The 23,378-nt window shown below is 38.2% G+C and overlaps 1 protein-coding gene across 2 annotated transcripts in view; it reads right to left on the bottom strand.

The window, feature by feature from the left end:
• The window catches only part of PARN (poly(A)-specific ribonuclease), a 47,007-nt gene that overhangs the window by 15,363 nt on the left and 8,266 nt on the right, over positions 1 to 23,378 (bottom strand). For both annotated transcript variants that reach the window (XM_063414332.1, XM_063414333.1), the window contains exons 12-21: positions 22,875 to 22,931; positions 21,940 to 22,017; positions 20,832 to 20,875; positions 20,301 to 20,343; positions 18,563 to 18,638; positions 17,330 to 17,440; positions 17,175 to 17,244; positions 10,803 to 10,858; positions 7,749 to 7,835; positions 3,408 to 3,482 (exon numbers count right to left, since the gene is read on the bottom strand). In XM_063414332.1, coding sequence (XP_063270402.1) covers positions 3,408 to 3,482; positions 7,749 to 7,835; positions 10,803 to 10,858; positions 17,175 to 17,244; positions 17,330 to 17,440; positions 18,563 to 18,638; positions 20,301 to 20,343; positions 20,832 to 20,875; positions 21,940 to 22,017; positions 22,875 to 22,931 — 697 coding nt within the window. The remainder of the gene's footprint in view (positions 1 to 3,407; positions 3,483 to 7,748; positions 7,836 to 10,802; positions 10,859 to 17,174; positions 17,245 to 17,329; positions 17,441 to 18,562; positions 18,639 to 20,300; positions 20,344 to 20,831; positions 20,876 to 21,939; positions 22,018 to 22,874; positions 22,932 to 23,378) is intronic.

The raw sequence follows: 23,378 nt of genomic DNA, 5'->3' as shown, positions 1-23,378 counted from the left end.
AGAACAAACCTTTCCTGCTCATAGTAAATCTGAGAGACTGCCAATGTGCAAGTCATGGATAACCAAATAAAGTGAGGATTCTTGGACATTACCATAAGCAGCAAAATGAGAAGTTTAAGGCATTGGACTCTTGTTTCCCAACGTTTCTGGTTTGTGTGTTTTAAAGCATGCCATATTCAGCTGGAAAGTCAGGAGCTGCTCCAAAATTGCCTATAAAAATACTGCCCTTTTCCCTACTTAGTTTTTCAGAGGAAATAAAGTGGAAGAGGAAACAAGCCTTTTTATATTATGCAAAGATTCATAGGTCCTTCAGGGTAACACTTAAACAATTAAAACTCTGGACTGCACATTCTCCCTGGCAACATAAACACTACTGGTTACCATGTGAAATTGGAAAAGCTGCTTATTAGCTAAATTCAGCTAATCAAATGTATACTTTATAAACAGAAAATCTTATGGGCCAAAGTTTTATCAATCAGTTTTGGACTAAGTTTTAACGGTTACCATCCATGATATTATGTAACTCAAGCACATTGTTTTAAAGAGCACTGGGGGATGAAGAGATATATTTTATTCCCTACATGTTCAAAATGGATTTCTGAATCTGTGAGAAATCCGACATATTCCCAGGATGCTGATGAACAAGTTTTTAGCCCATTTAAAATACTGAAGCCAAGAGAGTCTGAAACAACAAAAACAGCACAGCATAGCAGCAACAGCTTATGCAAAGTGCCACATTTGAAAGGTCTGTGATTTGTAAAGGTTAAGCATGATAATTAATTATAAAAATTTCAACGCTACCCTTAACACAAAACTAGTCATATAGACAAATCATATTTCAAGTTGTCTTGTAACACCTATGAAGCTGACCAAAGTTAAAGGCATTGGAGCTGAATTGTTAGGCAACCAGGCAGATTCATCTGCTGGTTATGTAGAGCATGTACATCAAGGGAGGATGGCAGATCAGTCCTTAAATGATCTGCTGTTCAAGTCTCTTAACTTCATCTTTGTTCAGCCAAATATTCAGTATTTGAACCACTGCTGAAACATAAAAATAAAGACACCGCCCAGATATGGAAGGGGTTTCAAAATCTGATAGATCCAAATCAGTTAACACTCCATGCAGATAATTACAAATCAGTCCCATCTTCACTTTTGTACACACAATTTCCTTTTTAAGAAGATGCAAAGCAAGTCTGGATGTTTTTACAGTACTTGGACTCCTCTGTAATGGGAATCTGAATACTTTAGGGGAACGTCCATACACTTTTCATGTCCCATGATGTTCTTGTTGCACTTGTGTGTTCTTAAGTTAACATATTAATACCAGCTCAAAGTCAGAAACCTCTCTAAGAGGTAAGCATGGAAGAATACCCATAGCAACATATTGCCTTGTATTTATATTGTTTCACAGCTCTCCAAGGCTTTTTAGAAAGTCCAGAAGATTTATAGAAATGGGTTACATTTCTATAAATGTAACCCATTTCTATAGACATTTATAGAAATGGGTTAAAAAACAGGTCGCATTATTAGTTTTTCCTAGGTTCTTCAATTAAGCACATCTCACTAAATCACAAGTACAAACAGTGATTTTTACCAAAACAATTAATTAAAGAATTTAAGATCAGGGAATACAATAACAGAATTGATATTATAATGTATTTATGACAGAAAAAAACCCAACACCCAAACCAATGAAATACCAAGAATTTTAAGCCATTTCACAGTAAAAAAAAAAAAAAACCACACAATTTTTGGCAATTGAGGTTGCTTTAGTTTATCAGCTTGGTTGCTCACTGCTTTCAATATATGAATTTCTAACTAACCTGATTTCATAAAAATCTATGAAAGACTATAATCACCTGAGCTTTCAAACAAATAGCATGTTTCCCAGCACGTAGGCCACAGAACAAGCCTCTCTGTTTGTCAAAGCACAAAAAAAAACCACAGAGCAGTGCCAGAAAGATTCAGTTTCAATACTCTGCAGACATTCAGTTCTTTTCAAAATATGTAGTTGCTATGGAAAAAACCAGAACAAAAAACCCAAAACCAAACCAAAGAGAACAACAAAAAGTAGTGGTGATAATGTATATGCCAAGCATTTAGACAATGGATAAGTAACTGAGGTGACAGCAGTGGGAAATTCACTGTAGTAGCATCTAGGAATGCTCTATTGGACATAATTCTTTACTACAACTTCTCATTAGAAGTTATTTCATTCTTATATCTACATATAGATAAAGACACAATGGCTCTTGCTGCTAAGGAGCAATTGCTGTAAGGAGGCTGCTGGTGAACCCTCAAAATCCTCTGTGGAGCTATGAATGTATAAGGAAGTATGATAAACACTCCCAGGATGTTAATAAGGAATTAGAGAGATGTACTGATTGTACATCCAGACCCTGAAAGCTTCTTTATTTGAGCTTAGTAAGGATAGATAACGGTGAACTCAGTGGGGTTTTCTAATCTGTTTTATTTCTTTTTAGAACTTAATTGTGGGAATTCTGCCTGGATAGCTTTTAAGTGCAACAAGATTTTAGCCAGTTAATCAGAAGTGCCACACATTCTGCTGCTCTCACTGCTCCACAGCATTTGATGCAAGCATTTCAGTAAAAGGGGATGATCATCTACAATGGCCTACTTCAGCCATTGTTCCCTGAAGTAGGGGTATAGGTGAGTCCTCAAATATATGCCCAAAAGAACTGCAGAAACCACTAAGAGCTTGTGGATTCAACTACACTCAAAAATCTTTAAAAAAACCCACCCCAAAACACAAATAAAACCACCCCCAAAACACAAATAAAATCCCCAAATCACAAACAAACCCAACCTAAAACCCCCACACACCAAAAAGACTGCTTTCCCACATAACTAACAGCAATATTTTCAATTGTTCAAATAGAAATTAAAAAAAACTTATGTCTGGAGAGACTGCCCATTGTTCATACAAGAGACTATAGACACATTAGCAGTCCAGGCTCTTCAGACACCATTATTTTGCGTGTGTTCTGCAATGCACCTAAAGGCTTCTCTGCATTTGTTCCTTGCAAATGAATGTATCAGCCCAAAGGGTATTTGGAGGCAAAGACCACAAAAGCCTTTGACAGTTTTACTCTGTGCAAAGTAACAGTAAACAGCCTCAATAAACAATGCACCAAGTGAAGAAACCAGCACTACTCCACCTGCAGGTTTAGGTACTTGGGGGATCACGGAATGAAACCCAAAACTCCCAGCCAAGTGCAGTTTGGGCTTGTCTTTGCTGCCACACGTGTGCTGCTGCTGTGGAAGCCCAGCTCCTCTGAGCAAGTCAGTGGTTTTGCCACTGGAATCACAGACCCTGCTGGCTCACAGCATTTTGCAGAAGCCAGGTAAAATCTTAAAGCTGAAGTAAATCCAGCAACACATACCTATTTGTACTTGCTCTGGCTGGCTCAGTGATACAAATGCTGATGTATCATCAATCCACGAAACCTGAATGTTACCTAGAAAAAGCAGAAGAAATTATTAGGACTATTTTTATTTTAGACTCAGTCACAGATTCTTATCTGACATGCCACGACATAAAAAAGCCAACTGAGAGTGAGTGCACCTGAGAAGGCTTTTGTCCATGATCAAGGTGTGTATTTCATACCCAGTTGCACAAGGGCCTGGAATTGTTCAGAAAGTCAGGGCTGCATGTGCATCCTGCACACCCTCAGACCCTCCCTTCCTGGTATCTGTATCAGTCTATCAAATAAACTGGAGCAATGTTCTGGGAATTTCAGCCCTTTGCTCAAACAAATAACAGCTCTAAGTGATGATAAATGCCAGTCAAAAGGGATAGGTAGAAGATTGATCACATCAATGGAGAACTCCACTGTTAGGACACTACATTTTCAAACTCTGGTTTGTCTGAATCCCACTACACATCATTTCCAGGATGTGAAATAAAAACTTAATTTGAGTCAATATGAGGACAAATGCACAAAATCATGGACCTCATTTGGAAGCTGCTACAATGGAACAGTAACTGGAAGTAAGTCCCTCTATTCATCAAGCAGTTAGTGCATTTTCTATGTGAATGGCTTAAAATGTCACATTAGCACTAAAAGAGCTCATAATCAAGCAAAAGCAGAGGAAAGGATTCCCATTCCAGACACAAGGTCTTATTATAGTCTGAAATCCATTTACATCTCCTGTCCTTATCTAAATGTTTTAGTGTTAGTACAATTCAGATATTGAAAATTGGTGCCATTTTTTTCACATAGACTAGAAAATCAAGTTGTATATAATGTTACACCATCATTTAACCTTCAGACATTACAAGGTTAAAAACAATGATGCAAAAGGGCTTAAAATATTTATTCTCAGTTGTTTATTCTATTGAAATCTAATTTAGCCTACAGGTTACAAGGTTATAGAAGTCTCTTCTGAAATCCAGCCAGATTATAAACAGATTTTCTAATTATAAAAAAAATAAAAGCCTAGATAGATTTCATTCACATGCTATACATTTGAGTAGCCAGCTATTTAGGAGTTTAAGTTATAATCATTCTGATCGTTGCCAAAACCATAATTAATTCAGTATGGTTTCTCACATCTCCCTGCACTGAAGGGCTAAGGCTGCTATTGGGGTGAGCCTGCACCATGAAGTTAGAATTTCTTTAAACATTTTTTAGGGCACATAAATTAAATTTCTAATAATTCTTTGACGAACATAGAACTTTGCTGCCTATGGGTAAGGCTCTTTGGTGTAGGGAGAACATTCTTTTGGCAGGACACTAACATTTCACAACACAAGAAAAGCCCGAGCTGACCCACGTTTGCAGCTCAGAATACAGTGCATTTAGTAGGACCCCATCACTGAGTTTCCTTTAAAGGACAGAAATTACTGTACAAATTCATATTGCTATACATGCACTGACAGGTCTTTGCTCCAAAATTATTCACGTATCAAGCTTTTTATTTATATATTACTAATTATAAATTTTTCTACAAAATCATTTCAGACATCTGAGAACATATTCTATTGTAACTCTGGAACACAGAAATGCTGTCCAGATTGTGTCCCTTTCCTATATATACAGTTCATTAATTACAATCTACCTGAGCAGACTGAAAGATAGATCAGAAAGAAAAATTCTCCTGAATTTCTCCTGTAACTGTGCCCTCAGCATAAAAGACAGAGGATCAGTGATAAAGAAAAAAACTCCTGAAGGAATTCAGCTACTATTCAAATGGACTTCAGTGTCCACATTTTCACAAAGTGCCAAATAAAAATAAATTAATAAAAATCTAACCTATTGGTGGCACATCATTTCAGTATCCTGTTGCAGAAAGGCTGCTGCACTCTGTGTGACTTCTGACTCTGTATTTTTAGCTAACAAAGAGTTTCAATACTTGCCAACATATTGGCAAGTTGCTTTTATACTCAGACGTAAGCATTTTAAATACAGAATTTAAAGAAAGTCAAACATTAAATAGCAGTCATTGGGTTCCAATCTGAAGTGAACCACAACAAATGCTCTTATGCAACTCTCCACGCTTAGGAGATGCTCTCTTCAGATTATGACACATTTCATCGTCATTAAGAAGAAAGAATTTAGGAGAGATAAGATTAATAAATAAAATCATTCAGCAATACTGCTAAGCACTCAGCAAATATTGTGCATTTCAAAAGTATGGTGAAATGCAAATAAAGCTCTGGAAAGCAAATGCAGCTGCAGTACAATATTTAGCAATCACCAGAGCCCCGTGCCAGCTCATTGCAAGGCCACAGCAGATAAGCCATGGACAGCAATGTAATGCAACACCAGCTCCACAGAAATAAGCCAGGAAATTTCTCTCTCTGCACTTCTAGAATGTATCAAGTCTTCAATACTTTGAGGAATGCCACTGGTGGACTATGACATGAAGGTGCAAGTAACATGTATACCTTCTATAAAGAAATTTGAAAATTCTCCATATAGCAAATCAAACATGCAAACAAGATTAAATCCACAGAATAAATTAAACTGATGGATTACATCATTGAAACATTTTCCTTTTTATACTCCGTTCCTATACATTTCCTACATGACTTTTACTGGTAATTAAGCAGTAGTTCTTAAAATACTTCAATAGTACAAGATTTAATCAAAAGCGCAAAGACATTTATTTAGGTAGAACTTAAGGCTATAAACTAAAGCTGTATTGTAACAAATCCTATTTTAATGACTTCATATTTCACATCAGCATGACCAAATAAACAACACAAATTTAAGAATCTGAAGTGTTCTAAGAGACTGCACAGTGCTGCAAGCACTTGTACAGTGAAACTACATTCACCCCTGAGACTATAAAAACATCTTGCATGAACAGGTGTCCACTTGGTATGCAGGCAGTCCTGAAGGATTTCAGAATCATGAACACCCCTTCTAGAGTAGCAAATGTAAACCAGTTCCAAGTGTGACACTGCAGCCCTTTCAGCTGTTTCACCATATTTTGTTAGAAGCTTCACGGAAGATTATATCTGCTTCAGTTCTTTCTAATATATTTTTTTCAGTAAAATTTGACTAATACTTCTTGATTTCAAGTCACTTTGCTTGAAGTGATGCAATAAATTAGGATAATTATGTCTGTTATTGCCTTGTTGGTTTTTTTTTTTTTAAGCTTTTGGCACATGACGCAACCTCACTCTGCCCTATCCACCTACAAATGGAAAAGCACGGGTACTTCCATATTCCAGAATTTTAGAAGGATTAATCTGCAGTCTGTTTTGCGATACCACGGCAAAAAGACTTTAAAAAAATATAAATAATCGAGGCTGGAGTCTGTAAGTCGAAGTATGAAGACATTCATGTCTAAAATGCGGAGAAGTGCGGGAATTGGCGATTCCCACAGCGAGCGCCCAGCGGTGTGCGAGCGCGCCCCCTGGCGGCCGCGGCCGCGCTGAGGGCCGAACCCGCCGGCACCGGGACCGGCACCGGGAGCGGGAGCGGGAGCGGGACCGGCACCGGGAGCGGGAGCGGGCCGGGTCCGCAGCCCGGGGCCCCGGAGAGCCCCGCCACTGCTGCACTGCCCGGGCAGGGCTGTCACACCCTCCCCACTGCACTGGGCCCTGCTGCACTGCAGATCCAATGCTCACAAGGAACCGAGGGGCTTTGACACAGCTCCAGAGACCCTGCACAGACAGCACCAAGCCACAAGAGAGAGGCAGCAGGAGACCACCATCAATCAGTTCAGCTGCCCAAGTACCCACATTTTATACTTCCACTTAGTAGAGCGACAACAGGACTACTGCTCCTCAGTTATTAACTACCCTTTTTGCTGTTTTTTCTCACTTGGATGGTGTTCACAATCCGGTTATTTTCAAGCTTGTTGCTCGTCTAGACTCACATACACTGGAGTTGGGCTTTACACCGACTGCAGGATGACCCTTGCTCCTAAAGCCTTGATCTGCCTCACACCAGTTCCCATTCCCTTTATCCCCCTCTATAAACTCTTACCTCCTTTCAGGAGAGGCTGTAAATAAAAGGATAAAAGATCCACAATATTCAACAAGCACCAAATAAAGATTTGTAAAGAGCAGTTAATAAGAACAGTTATTTTCAAGACATCATTACAAAGTCCACAGGACACCATTCAAAAATTACAAGAGATTCATCATTACCTACACTAGGAATAAGTCTGCACCACAGAGTAAATATAACAGAACACACCAGAAATTTAACTTGTTAATAACAAAACAAAACAAAAACACAAAAATGAAGACGGACTATATCACTCACCAAAGGCACTGAAAAGCTGGTATAGGTCACTAGTCTTCCACTCTTTGGGAAAAGTAACATGAAGAACGTGATCTCGTTTGGGCTGCACTACAAAATAAAAATACTTTTGTTAAAATAAGAGTCACTACTAGTATCTTTAGAATATCCTAAAACGGTCACCTAATGTGGTCATGTAGTTTTTTCTTCCCTTTCCTTTTTCAATAAGAAAACAGGCCAAGATTTATGAAATTACATCGGGTAGGGTGAGAATGTGCCTGCACTTCGACATGAAAGATATGGTAAATCCTACCAGCTCATCTGTTTAAAGAAATTGAAACAGCATTTCCTGCAGTGAGAAATGCCCACAAGTGTAGTCCTTCCCATCCCTTGCACCAAACCAAGTTCAAGGACAGAAGAAAAAAAAAAAATCAAAAGCCTTTTCATGCTCCACCTTAAAAAAATTCTTAAGAATGGTTCCATTTTTGCCATTTTTCTGTTAATAAAAAACTTCCTGAGAAACAATATTCAACTCAGCTTTCATATAATATTAGATACAAGCTAGAATATATGCACTGACGTTTTATTATTACTAAAAATTACACCAAGTAAAAAAGACATCTCATCAAGGCCAACATCTAAAGAAGTGCAGAAGCCTTTAGTGTATATTGAAAGTCATTTTAAGGTTTGTGAATTTGAGAGAGAATCCAAATCAAATTGCTGGAAGAGGTAAGAATACAGCAGAAATTATCACTATATAGCCAACTTCTACACACTTCTCCTACCTGAAGTTCCTTTCACTAGAGATGTGAGCTTTTATAACCTTTTATGTGAATTTCTATCAAATTTTAAAAAGAAACAAGTGGAACACTGTATTTTTAGGGGCAAAGATACTGAAATATTTTACATTTTCTACAAAACTATTTGCATATCATTAATTAAGCCTTTCCACAGGTATCTGCAGAGATTGTTTTGTTATGTATGACACACTGCTACGTCTTACGTGTCATTTTACGTTTGATGACAGAGGCTGAAGCAATTAAGTCCAGTGCTCCACTTTGCAATGTAGTGCTCCAGTTTGTCCAGGATAACTCGAGGGTTAACCACACACAGCTCAATGTGATCAGATTTTAATCTGACCACCTGGTAACACCCTCAGGAAAATCTTCTCTCTTCTTTTGGTATAGAGACATAGGGACTGTTTTCCATTTTAGTGAATGATTATTGACTGACCCTCTTGAACTCTTCTGTACCACAAACTTTTCTAGTTTCTGATCTCCTTAACTTTCAGCATTAAAACCGAGAGCTTCCCAAGGTGTATCTCACTCATAGAGCAGGTGTCCAAAATCAGACCACCAGCCACTTGTTATTGCTAAGTGTTTTAATCTGTTACACCTAAACAAGTGGGTTACCCTGAGTTGACCAGAAACTCCCTAATAATAAATTACAGGTGTACATTAGCACAGAGCTCAGGCTCAGGACAGAGACACAGGTAGTTAAGGAAAGCAATCCCTTCCTGAGCACAGGTGAAATCCTGTTCCCTAAACCTACTGCTTAAATACAAAGGACACAACATTTTTTAAAGACTAAAATTCTTTTTTTTTGCACTATACAAGTCAACTACCAAAACCCCGCAAGCAACAGAAGATCAATTCACTGCTGTACAGCCTACTAACAGAGAACAACTCAAAGTTTAATTATTTGTAATCCAGCAGTAGAAAATCATAGTATGAACAACTTCAGTATCAGATATTACAGCTTTTTTATATTGTTAGAGAAAGGAAACTATTACTAGTTTTCCTGTATCAGTTTATTCTTAAATTCACAGTGAATCTGTTGCTAAAATCTCTTAACTCCTCCCTATTCAGGTGAAAATTTTGATTCTTTTTCTGCTTTGCAGTCATTTTGTGCAGCAACTTCATTCTTTTAAATGAGCTTTTAATATACAGTAACAAAAGTTGATTAAAGTCACATTCACATATTGAATACTCTTTAACTTAGCACATGTTACTGAAATCCATTATTTCAGGAAAAATTGCACAAACTTGCTGTTTCACTGGACAAACAGAAACATGCAGCTTACAACAGTCACCCAGTCAGCTATGCCTCATTTCTTTTATAAAAATACAGACTCCAGGTGCACCTCCCACAGAAGGTACTAGCTGTACTCTTTAGGTGGCTTTGCTTCTCTGCAAAATGGTCCCCCACACACACCCACCAGGCAGCAACAACAGGGCTTCCTCAACCTACAGTGGTTTTACATCTCAGAACAGCAAAAGAAGTGGCTAAAACAGCCAGCCCAATATGCCACCCCTGAGACTGCTTCTGTTTTGAGGCTTCGAAAGGCTCCTTGGGTGAGCTTCTCGTGGAACATCTGCATCAGTCTGTTCTACAGGAGTGGCTTTCAGGTAACAGAGACAGACTTTCAGAGGCAGCCTCTTTTTTGGCAACCCTTCTTGGCAAAGAATCAAAACAATCCTGTAAGTTGGCCAGCAAGTGGAAGTAGCATCTTTACAAATTAGTAGCTTTGGCACTCTCTCAATGACCCAAAGTATTTACCCATTCTTCCACTCAGTATCAAACAGTTGGGGAAGGAAGATGCAACATAATTAGATTACCATTCCAGCAGAGCCAGAGCTCAGTGATCTGACCACCTAACTGAATTTAAAATTAAATATATGCCCTTACAGCATGTATTTTCCTCTCCAACAGTTACTTCCATCTCTCTAGAACTGCATTCTGTTACTATTACACTGGCAGCTAATAGAGTCACACTCCAGTCGGAGCTTTCCAATGCAAGGAGTGGAAAATGTGTCCACACCAGTACTGCTTCCAAATGGGTATAATTTTCAAGACATGGTATCTGATTCCTCAACATAAAATTAAGATTCTATCTATTCAAGGACCAGATTGACCTCCAGGGTTTCACACTTTCCTAAATGACATCATCAGTGGGAATCCTCATCCAAAGTTTTCCCCCTCATAATGAAACATCCTGTAACAGTAAGGATATTTACACTTCCTCCTCCAGGAAGTTTGTCAGAACGATATAAGATTACAATGAAAGAAGCTACTTACAGTCTGGTCCTTCCAAATTGAGATATGGTATGTCCATCACTCTCATAAGAAATAGCCTAGAAGTAAAATGGAAAAGAATCATTAGCAAATCTTTCTGCCTGAAGACCTTTTCCTTTTTATAGATTTTTTAGATATTTCTTCTGAAGAAGCAGAATTAACCATCTCAAACTTATCTTAAGGTATGTTAAAACAGACCCTCTAAGCCCAATCTCTTATCTCACAACCAGATTCAAAAGTTACTTGGCATCATGCCAGGAATTTTACTTATTTGAGAAAACAACAGCAAAAAAAGGCCCAAACTATTACTACTGAAAACAATAAAGGTAAGTGGGAAGAAACATTTAACAAGTGGCAGCTCTGTGCAGTAAGAGCCCCTTGCACAGTGGGCAGTGCAAACCCTGCCATCATTCTAAAAACACATAAACCTCCCCATTTTCTGAGCCCTTCAACGTGCTTTAGACAAATGGATCTTAAAACCCTAAAACTGCAAAAGCCATCATGACTTTTGAGATAACTGGAATGTGTCTTTTCCTCTTTAACGTGTAACTGAAGAGTTTCTCAAAGCATTCAAGAAATGCTTTCAATAAATGCTCTTGCTGAGCTCTGAAAACCATTTCCTTCCAAAGTAAGATGAACAGCTCAAAATCCTGTCATAGGTATGGATGCCACATTGATGTTACGAAACATTTGCTGTGTAGAGCCTTCACTGGAAGGCTAAAATAAAAAACTTTTTCATCATAACTTTAAAAAGCTTCTAAAATGCTTATCAGATTGCAGTTACAGCATTCAGTTAAGTACTAACTGATGTAAACAGCTGAGTTTTTGAAGTGTACAGACTGATCTGTAACTCCCTAGAGATTCTTTGTATCATACCACACTCACTAGTAGTCCCTAAGAGTTTGCAAATATCACGCCCTTATGATGCCCTGTATCATTGATTCGTCTACTGGAATGCAGTTGTTAACTCGGTTTTGCTACAAATAGGAGAAAGAAAAAACCCAAATACTGGGGTAAAATGTACTGTATGGCAGGTTCACATGTGAGCCCCAGGGTGTGAGAACTGGCACCACTTGTGCTACACACTGTCCCACCTAATTTATCCTCTGAGTCTCAGGAAAGGTACAGTCTAACATACACTGCATCCCCTGAGCACTGCAGCACCTGAAAGGAACTTTATCAACAAAAATCACAAACATCTACATCAATGAACTGCAGAAACGTCACCCATTCCAGCACAGGGCTGAGTAATGAAGACATTCTACAAGGAAGCCAGAGTGTCTTTTTATGTTTAGCCACACTCCTGTGGACTTGGGTCCAACACAGCTGTCTGTCCAAACTGGACAGCAGTGACTCCACCCAGAAAACAAGGGGGCACAGGGATCCCACCACAAGGGTGTCTTTTAGGGAATTAAAGGAAGGGGAAAAGAAAGATGTGTACAGGACACATCCTCCAAGGAGCAACAGAAGAGATGTGACTACATTCCAACTCTGGTGGAAGACACTAGGCAGGATCAGAGCACCATAACAGGGCACCCAGCTGGGCAGAAAAGAACCAGGATCTGTGCTCTCCCAGTAAGCTGCTCTGCAGACTGCCAAAAGAGGCTCCATTTGATTTATTACCTATGATTTGTGCTCACATCTTCATCTGAAATGTCAGTGTCACTGTCAGTAAGAGATACAGCCCTCTTCAGATCCCAGTGCAGGGGATAAGCACAGCCTAAACAGGTTAAATACAGTTTTTCTGCTGGTCAGTAAAGGCACTTTAGTCTGCTGGATAGAGAATGTCCATCATACATGCAGGACAGCAAAAGTGGGAGGTTTTATTAAAAAAAAACAAGCAGATTTGTTTTAAGCTGAGTTATTTTAACAAACTTTTGCCAAGTTCTTGGAACCTACTACTTTTTAAAGCACTAAAATAATAAGTTTTGTAGGTTTTCATAAAAATAAAGATGAAGTCTACTAAAAACACCACAAAAACTTCTAGGGAGAAACACTAGTTAAGCTTCCTTCCTCCAGGTTTTATCATACTGAGGAAAGCAATACAGTGGCCAACTGCAGAAACAGACTTATGCCAAAAAAAATACATATACCTGAGATTATTAGGATCAGTTTTTTATTCCCTGAGACAAATCCTACATTTACTTGTTTGGCCAAACAATTATGTCACTAAACAGCACATACACACACACACACATTCTCCCTGTAGCCTAAATACTGATTTTAATATTATGTGCACTTCAGTGCTTACAGAAGTAACTGCCTCTTGCAGCACTAACTTACACCACATGGATTATGAACGCTGAGTTCCAACATAATCCGTGATTAAGTATCCATAACTATGGTTCTAAGATTCCTCATCTATCTGCAAGACATTTAAATTAATAAGACTTTTCTCTATAACAGTATGAACTCTATATTAAATTAGCTTGACACGTGAAGTTTTGAGTTAACGTTGTGAAAATCAGTGTCGTGGCTACATTTCTTAAAAAGCTAAGCAGACCAAGCTAAAAAAATATTATTTCCTACACTATTTAGGGACTGCAGCCAGATCACACAGTCAGAGGACAGAGATCCACTTCTCAATAAGAACCACGAGGTATTTTGAGGAAGCTCCTTGGAAGGCAATTGTTTCTGTGGCAAGTCAAATAAAACAAGGAGAGGAAGGCTATCATTGTGCCAGTCACAGCATTGCACAAAATAGTCTCAAAGAGTCAACATTGTTCCTCTGCACTGAGCTAGGATGAAAGTTTTCACAGCTGTGTGGTGAACTGTGCAGAGAAACTGATCCAGCTGAAAAAAGAAAAGGCTTTTTTTTTAACCCAGCTCAGTTTACCAGCCCAGGTCAGTGACTACCTCAGCCACAAGTGTCTGCAAGCACAGGAACAGCAACTGCTTATTCCTACAGGGTGAGTGGGGAGTTATTGGTCAAACTGCACAAAGCACACCAATCTCCTTTTGCAGTAATTTTGCAAAGAAAAGTAAATAAATACAGAAAATCCAAGGGATTTCCAATACATGCCAGAGAACATAGCTCCCTATAGGAAACTTTTTACAAATACAGCACAAACCCAAGTGATTTGCATGGATTTTGGTTTCTAATATTCATTGTATAAAAAAAAAATTCTAAATTAATTTCTATTGACCATGATGCTATTCAGCTCAATAAAACATGGTGTTCTCATTTCTCTACACCTCTTCCACCTCCTGCCTCCAGCTACACCAGAAGAATAAACAGCATTCAAACAACCCAAGGAGATAGAAAAGAACACTGTCATTTAAAGTTTGTGAGGGGCTTGTGGGTGGCGGCAGGAAGATATGGAAGAGCTGTTGCCCTAAACCAGTAAAAAAAAAATCAAACCAACTCCAAAGTGTATGAGAGAATAACAGTATCCAAATTATACACACAAGAGTTTAGATACTGCAGTAAAGAGTCCCATCATCTCAACTCATAAATGTTCATCAGGGATTACTCGCAGCAGACAAACAGGATTTTTCAAAGATGTTGTATATACAATAAAGCACAAAGATTACAGAAATGCATCTCTGGAATTCCTGGCCTGTTGGGTTGTTTATCATATAACTTACTGCACTATGCCTGAAAGAGCCAAACAACCCTAAGGGAAAGTCTGTTTTTAATCAGTCCACTCTCACAAAAGCCCTAAAACTAAAGATTTTACCTATGTTCATCATTAACCTATATGAACTTTAACCTGGCCATCACTCTTGAACAGCCAACCAAGAAGTTCCATAATTTTGCTGACATGATGAAAGACATCAAAATTACTCTTGAAAAAAGTATTATCTTCATTTGAAAGCTATGTTCAAAAAAATCAAAGCTTTTTTTAATTTTAAATTTACTAATTTAAATCACATTAGTGACAAGCCCATTCAAACAGGAAACATTTCCAAAATCCTAGCAATGACGTGAAAGTTTAGTGATTAAACTCTATTTAAGTATGAACATCTAATATACAGAGACCTTGAAGTTAAGACTTTATAAGCAACCCAAAGAATCATGGCCTATTTTAAAGAACATTTTCAAGACTCTCTGGATAATAATTCAAACTGAGAACATTGCTTCTAAACAGCTGCCTTACACTGAACTCCTCTGCTCAGCTTCTTTCAGGAAAAACTTGTGACACAAGGTACAACTTTCATTTGTTTAGCTTACTGTTTGCATGTTGTAGTTTGTGTTTTGCTTGAAGAACATGACTACAGCACAAAGGAAAAGGTTTCCTTGTTCTGACTGCTGCCCACAGGATCAGGAAGAACTTCTGGAGGAAGGAGGAACATCGTTTTTTTCTCCCCAGCAAGAAGAGAGGATGCTCAGCTAGGGAAAGATTCTAGACCACAAACTAGAGACAAGTAGGTGTAGGGGAAGCTGCTGGCAGCCCACAGCATACCTGCCAAAACAGCCCCAGAAGCAACACACTCACTAAGGGAGCATTAGGGAACTCTGAACTGCAGAGCCCTGGATGCCACCAGAGGTGCTAAAAACACCACCTGCTGCAGAGACCTGCAAGGACTGAATGAAGGAAGCAAAACACTTGCTCATTTAAGCACCTCACAGCTCCGACTTCTGACATGTAGTTAAATCTTCTTTATAAAAAAAAATAGTTGTCTTATTCTGGTTTGTTAGTTTGCGTTATAGGATAAAGAAAACTAACTTGAAAAATACAAGCCTTGGCCTGCTCACTGTTAGGAAAAGGTGAGACACTCTCATCTCTAGGCTCTGACTTAGGTGATGTGGCAGATGTTAGAATATGGCAAAGCTTCTAAAATCATGTCAAAGTAAGGCATGGCAAGTCTTCCAAGTTTCCATGATTTAAAAATAATATATAGCTTTCCTGAAACAAGAAGTTATAAGTTCTGAATAATGACAGAATGGATAAACATTCTTTTCTTGCAAACAGTAATTTTCAGTTCTTGCTTTAAAAAGAAAGAAAGAAAAAAAAAAAGACAGCTGTTCTCCCTACAGTTTATTAACTCTTCCTTTCATCACAGTCAGGCAGTGTTAACTCTGAAGCCAGAACAGACATCACAGGCTTCCTCTCACTCACCCTCACAACTTTGAAATGTCACTCCTAGAGGAATGCCACATTTCAAGTACACAATTAATTTGAAAAGCTTAAATTTAATGTACTATAGTGACAGTTCTAGAAGTTGCTGTTTGTACTTGTTGAAAATATGCATTTCTAGAAAGAATTGTGGCTAATGACTGAAAAATTAACCTGCTCAGTTGGCACCTACTACTTGGCATGTGTGTGTTGGTGATCCTGAAAACAACCCAGTGACAAATCCCATCTTAAAATGAAATTGTGCTGATCAATTCTGTCTCCACCTTCACACTCAAATCAAGCAGCCACTCTGGGTCCACGTTTCATCTAGGGAATATTTGTAACATCTGCTAAAGTATATGGAGTTTCTGTCTCACATGTGTCAGTGTCGAGACTCACATAACTGCTGTCACTATAATGATATGATTTTCAGAACTATGAAAGGTGAAAGCCACTGATCACAATCATTTCCTCATTTGTGTGGGTCATCTGAAGCTAAAATAATTACTTTTGCCAGCTCTTGTATTACATGTTTGAAAGGATAGAATTTCTCCTGAATTTAAACAAAGTAAGCACTAGAATCTTTTTAATTTCAACCCTTTTCCTTTATGTGACAGATTGCAGCATCTTTAGAAGTTTCCTAAGGTAAAATCTACAGATTAATTATGTAAAGGACCAACTCTATGCATAAAGGTTTCTAGATTCCCCAAGTCTTACTTCAATTTGTTCAAGGAGTTTGTATGAAGATCCAATTCAACATTAAAAAACTGCTCACAGCAGCATCCCATAAATCATGTATGTATATTTCTTAAAAATGGGTTACCCAACAATGTTAATACCAATGCTTTGGGTTATTTGGACTGACATTACCATAGGGATATTTTAGTTTTTCCAGACTGCTGAGCACACTCAGTTTCAACTATCACCAGTTACTGAGGAACCTACAACATAAAGAACACCTGAACAGTTTTTCTCATGTTCCACCACTCCCAAATCTTACTCCAGAAATAGTTTTCTAAATTGTAAATATATCTTCTACAGTGGCATGGGCAAGGCCATTAAAGCAGTCTAGGTACTCTTCTAAGTGTCCTTTCACAGGCCAGCAGAAAGTAAACAATCCTCCTTAAAACAAAAGGTATTTACTCAAGGTATTTACTTCACAACCTCTCCAGCATTACAGCATGAATCAGAAAGCCACAAACCCTTCAGTTTAAAGAAAAATACAGTCAGCTATTTATTCCAAGGCTCGAGGTAGCTCTGCTAAAGCTGGTGTTGTACTTCCATGTTTTAGCAGGTTTTTTATACAACTACTTACTTGTTAAAGAAAGGTTCAATGAGTTTTGATCTAGCAGACACATGGTTTTTCGGAGGACTGAGGAATGAACCTGATGAATGAAGAATAAATTCAGTATGTAATAAACAGCTACAGACAGCACCAAGGAGGAGGTTTGGAAAAGACTTCACAGGTACCTAGGAAATTAGCCATGGAAATGAAGCACAGTCCAGTAATGTAAGCATCATATCCTGCTTCATGCAGTTGTTCAGATGCTGTATCGTAACTTGGAAATCCTTCTGCACTTTCTGAGGGGAAAAAGACATTTATAAACACGTTATCACAGAAGATAAAGGTAGTTCTATATGCCTACCCACAGGCTTTTTTTTCAGAGCATAATATCATTTGGAGAAGTTCATACAATTTTCAGAATCTTTGAATTTTCTTAAGTTCTTAAAAAAGAAGTTTGCTTGGCATTTTTAAATAAGAATAAGTTCATAAGATGGAAAGTCTTTCCTATTAAAAAGCCCTTAATCCCCAGACTCACTCAGCCAAAATGGAGTATTAATTGTAAGACAATGACAGCAGAATTCCCCACAAAGAGTATTTTTTTTTCTGACTTGGATTTAAGAGAACAGACAATCTCATTGAAAGTTTCATTAACCTGTTTGCCAACCATCTGATTGACTTGTAGCCAGATTTTTCAAGATATTTAAATGAAGACTAAACTAAATGATTTAAGGATGTCTTTATTGACAAATGCACTTGGTGCTCATGCTCTGCACATTCAGCAAGATGAAAAAGTACTACTCATCTTGATTTTGATCAAGTATTGAAACCTTCCCTTTCAACATACTCCACTATTCAGTATTGCTCTCCCTTTTCTAAATCAGCAGCTTAAGAAAAATTCCAGAACTCTGAGCTAAGCTTGCCCTTTGATTAAATATCCTTGTGTTCACCTCAAGGTAAAAAAAACTTTTTCCTATTAAAAGAACTTTAGTAATTTCTAGAACACACACAACTGGTCACTACTGTATAAGTTTTCCTGGTTTTGTTTGTCCAAGTGCCTCTTGGAGTGCTCTGGCTTTGATCTGAAGGACAACCACCAAATGAAAGTTGTAAACAAATTTCAAATTAATCCCCAAAAAGTCAACCCAAAAGAAAAAAAATCCATCATTAGAAGATGGTGAAACTGCTGTACACTGAACACATCCATTCGTTTACTGTCTGGATTCCTATTAAGTTCCAGGTATATTTTTAAATGTAATTGCACTGTATGTACAGTGCCTTCATTCAAAGTCCCTTCATCAAAACACTAAGTATTAGCAGGGGAATTTATATTTCAGACCCAGACAAAAATAATCAAAACATTTTGTTTCCTCTGGAAGAGGAAAACCTGAAAAAATAACAGCGTTTTGATGTATCCTTACCAACTTTAGGAGGGCTGAATGGAACCTCTTTTAAACGCTTTTCCAGTTCTGCAAGCGATGTATTATTAATGATCTCCTGCAAGAAAAGCCATCATTAATTGCCAATGCCAAGCACACTTTCCCTGGAAACTGAAATCAAATAGGATCAAATGAGTATTTACTGCTGCCACCTTGTGTTCTCTAAGGATTTACACACAGCCCTGTTTCAAACTAATGCACCAGAGGAGTGTCAAGACAAATTTCAGCTACCTTGCCTCACTTGCAGCATAATAAGTCATAAGCATTTATTAATGCTGCTCAGAATTACTGAGGGATTATGCCAAAGTAAAACTTCTATTTGAGTCTGGTTTCATGCAGGGTACATGAGGCAAGGGAAAAGGCAGCACAAACAGCAGGGCAAATATTCTAAATATTGATCATAATGGTTGAAGGCATTCAAGGTGAGTATTGAAATGTGCTTGCTTACTGGACATTCTTGAATAGTTTTACAAGTAAATACTGCTGATTTAAAGAAATACAGGGACAGTGAAAGAAGCCTGACAACCAGAAAATTGCTCCTACACTTCAACATAGATGAGTAGAATCAGTGGATCTACTGATGAACTATATGCATAAAATAAAAAGCCACAAAGATGTATTGCAGATTAATTCCTTACAGAAGTTCTTAATCAAATATATTGTCAATCAGTACAATGGAAACATGCAGAATCAACAGACAGAGAAAGCAAAACATCTCACACAATCTTTCTTAAAGTGTCTGAGATCTATGAGGACCAGATTTCCTCTCGTTCTCAATCAAGCTTAGCTGTTTACACTCATCAAGTCTGCAGACTGAAAAGTCATCAAGAACTAAGTACAATGAACAAGATCAAACGATGCATTAATCTGGCATCCCAAAGCAAGATTTCATAACAGCCTAAAAACACAAGCATCTGCTGTAGAATTACAAATACCAACACAGCGTTACCAAACATAAAACTCATGGAGGATTCTTACTTCTCAGAATGCCAAAGCCTCTATTCTTACTACATCAGTGTGCAACACAAACCTGACAATACCTACAAGCACTTCTTTATGCAACGCTCTGGAGTCACAGAGCTATGCACAAAGAGAGATGCTGTTTCCTCAGCATGTTTTTTAATTAATTCAAAGGCACATGGGAAAACAAGAGCTTATGAACTCTTATCTCAGTACTTCTTTAGAGGAATAAAACACATGCTGTAAGAGATTTTAAGAGAAACCTGTAATTTTTTTTTCTTTCTGCTGCCTACCCACTGAGCAAAGACCACAAGAGAATTTAATGATGATAAAGCATTTTCCAGACACATCTAAGTCAGCATTTACAGTACTCTAAGACTCTGAATATACAAGCAGCTTCCAGATCCTATTTGTTCATGAACAGCACTTTTTTTATCTCCTGAGGGGAGATGCTACTTAAGAAGAAAATAATCTAGTAATCACATTTGACCTAGCAAAAACTATGTATTTTGGAATCCAAAGCTGCCAAATTACCATAAAATTTCAAACACAAAAGTCACTAGTAGAAAAGTAAAAAATTGCATTTTATAAATTCTGTAAGTTTGGATAAGGGGTAAAGAAAAATCATTCTTCTACAATAAAAGGAGCATGACAGAAAATATTATTAGCCATTTTTCTATACAAAGAAGTATAATTTGTTTCAATACACATGTATTAATGCGATTTTGTCTCTTCAAATCATTCTATAATATTAATTTACCTTAAAAGGTTGTGTACTTGCCATCAGTTTAGTATCCAGTAACCTAGAAACAAAATAAGAGCTAAATAGGTTGAAACAGAAGAATGTCGATTTTGCTAATCCTCAAACAATGTTTTAGTGTATTAGCTGGGAAACAGCAGATACACCCTACTGAAAACTACTGTTGGATTTGGAACTGTCAAAACATTCCTTGGCTTTGTTCAGCATGAGAAAAGAACAGCAACCAAGGAACAGCAAAAGATGCTAGCAACTAGTGGCAAATAAATCTTGTTCCAAATCAATTGTAGATTCAAAACACCAAACGTCATGCCAAATCCACGGGGAGTAGCAAGGGTGCATCTTTTGCCAAGAAGTGAACCAACAATGCTGTTTTTCTGAAAAAAAGGTGCTCAAAATTACTTTAAAAACTGTATTTATCTAACTTGATCCTTATTTCTTTTCCAGTAACAGCTTGGGTACAGGGCTAGGACAAAAAATATCAGCTTGCTAAAACTATACTGAAATGGTTGAAAGTTTGAACTAAGAACTTACCGGGGAAAGACACATGATGTTACTTCCTTGAACTCGCTCAGGTCCTAATTTAACATTAAACCGGAAGACAAAATCCAAGTCAGTGCTACAATTATCCAAACAGCCTCTAAAAGGGAGCTACAGTAACTGAACTCTCACTGTAAGAGATGTATTTGTCAGCACTACCACAGACACCACTTGCAATTACACACAACTACAGACTACGCATTTCTAATTTGTCTATCATTAGTAATAAAATGTTCTGTCACTGCCAACACCTTATCCCATTTTATACCCCAGGCTACTTTGGATTCCAGCCTAGTTACCAGTTCTAAAGTGCTCCCAGCACTCAGTATTTCAATGGAATATAAGCAGTCAGAGGGTATGCAGTGACTGCCTACGGGTTTAGATCTGCCAAGGGTCAAAAATACAGGAACTACTGATAATTTCTTATGTTCCAACACCATCCAAACCAGTCCCAAAGTTCCCATCTTATGATCAAGTTTTTCCCCAAACACCCACAAGTCCTTTAAGACTGCAAGTACAATGTCATGTGAGCCATCCTTCCAATGAGACCTTTTGCTTCCTCAGTGTTCCTGGGGCCAATGCACTGCTCAGTTTAACTGAACTGTCCAGCCATGAACTGCTACACTGCCCTGCTGCAGCCCAAGTGTGCTCCCTCCAAGTATTCTGACATTACACCTCCTCACCCCAGTGAGCATCATCCTGCTACAGGACAGCTGATCATTTCATTAAGTGTATTATATTATCTAAAAACACACATTCCCACTTTGCAAACTACAAAGGGGAATGCCACGTAATTGTGCTGAAGCCCCACACCAGTTTCTTATAATATGTCAGTCAGTTAAATATACCTGACATAAGTAAAACCCACAATTCTGATTTGAACATTTTAAAAATGCAAAGGAGAACAATCCAATTAAAACTTTCTACATAAATATTTACGACAATAAGGCAGTAGCCCAGAGTGGATTTTTAAAAATACTTTCCTGCAATTCTTTATAGACTGATGAATTCTTCCATTCAGAAGAAAGTGTGGAGATAAGACTAAGAGACAAATACATTAAGACATTTATTTCATCACCTGAGCACTCAAGAGATTACTTACATCAGGCAGGGGACAATAGAACTGATGTATGGTGTGCATAACATCCAGCAGCATGTTGTGCCCAATAACAAGCTTGCCCTGTGAAAAGAACATTAAATATCTGTTCACTTCCAGTCCTGGCCATGGCAGAGGGGATCTGTGAAAACCCCTGTCCCTGATGCCAGCCAAGGGCACGTGGGGGCAAACACACATCAAACCTCCCCCTTTGCTCCCTGCCTGCCTCACACACTTCTGCAGTCTCTCAGAGCAGCCATTCCTTTTTCCTCTGCTCCCACCTATTTATCACAGGCTTCCACAGCAGCTTTGTATGTGGAGGAGATGCACTAGAACAGCTACTCACAACTTGGTTTCCAAATGTAATCTATTTAAGATTGAAGTCAAGGCATTTCTCAGTCCATTACCTTTTAATTTACTTATACAACAACACACAATATACTCCCTATGGTTATAATGTACAACAGTTATTAAGGGCATGGTCTGGCTCCTCACAGTGCAAAACCTTTCATGCCATATGTGGTACAAGCAAGCTCCTTGGAAAGGCTCAAGCCATTTTTCAAATATTAACTTTAATTCATTTGACATGACAACAGTCCTTCTTTGATAGCTTTTAACTGCCAGGGAAAAAAAAGGAAAAAACCTAACAATCTTTCCAGAATAAAGGAAAAAAGCCAGCAAAGCTTATTTACATAAGAGCCCTAAGAAAATGCTATTCTTGACACCTACAGATAATAAAATTCTTCAGGTCATTCTTTAGTTTGAGCTTACTAAACCTACTACACTCAACCACTGTAAAACATGAAGAAACATAAACTTAAAAAGTCTCTTCAACTTGTATTTCATCTTCTCTTCCAAAATGGGACAGCAAAAGAATTCTTCCTTTGAATTATTAATTTTTTCTTACGAACAAAGGTAGGTTAAAAATCACATTAACTTACAGAATTAGCAATGGCATGAACAACTCTGGAAAATCCTACAGCATCATTCAACTCTTCCTGTAAGCAAAGATTCTGACATTAGTGACACACAAACACCAGTATTGCCAAAACTGTACCTGCAAACTGCCAGGTGGCCCCAGTTTGCCTCAAACTGTTTCTCAGACATAGCCAAGAACAGAACATAAAGGAAATGTCAATATTTGGAAGACACAAGGCATCAAAGCAGGATGCTGCTCACAGAATTCCCATTTTATAAGTAGCTCTAGTCTACAGCTCTGTAGACTGTCCAGTAGGACGAGTCCCAAGCTGCTGTCCTGAGTTGCCCCTGGCCAGAAGCCAAACAGCCACTCTGCCCTTTGCTCAGTCCCCTCAGCCAAAATTCAGATTTGTGGATAAGGATAATGAGAGCCCATCCCCTCCAGCCTCCCTGCTTTTGGGGGAGGGTGGGAGAGAAAGCCTTGGCACTGTGCAAGTGCTGTTCAGCAGTAGACAAAACACACGGAT

The sequence above is a fragment of the Prinia subflava genome, chromosome 17, assembly GCF_021018805.1.
Source record: "Prinia subflava isolate CZ2003 ecotype Zambia chromosome 17, Cam_Psub_1.2, whole genome shotgun sequence".
Classification (NCBI taxonomy): Eukaryota; Metazoa; Chordata; class Aves; order Passeriformes; family Cisticolidae; genus Prinia; species Prinia subflava.
This window is presented reverse-complemented; position numbering and strand designations above follow the sequence as displayed.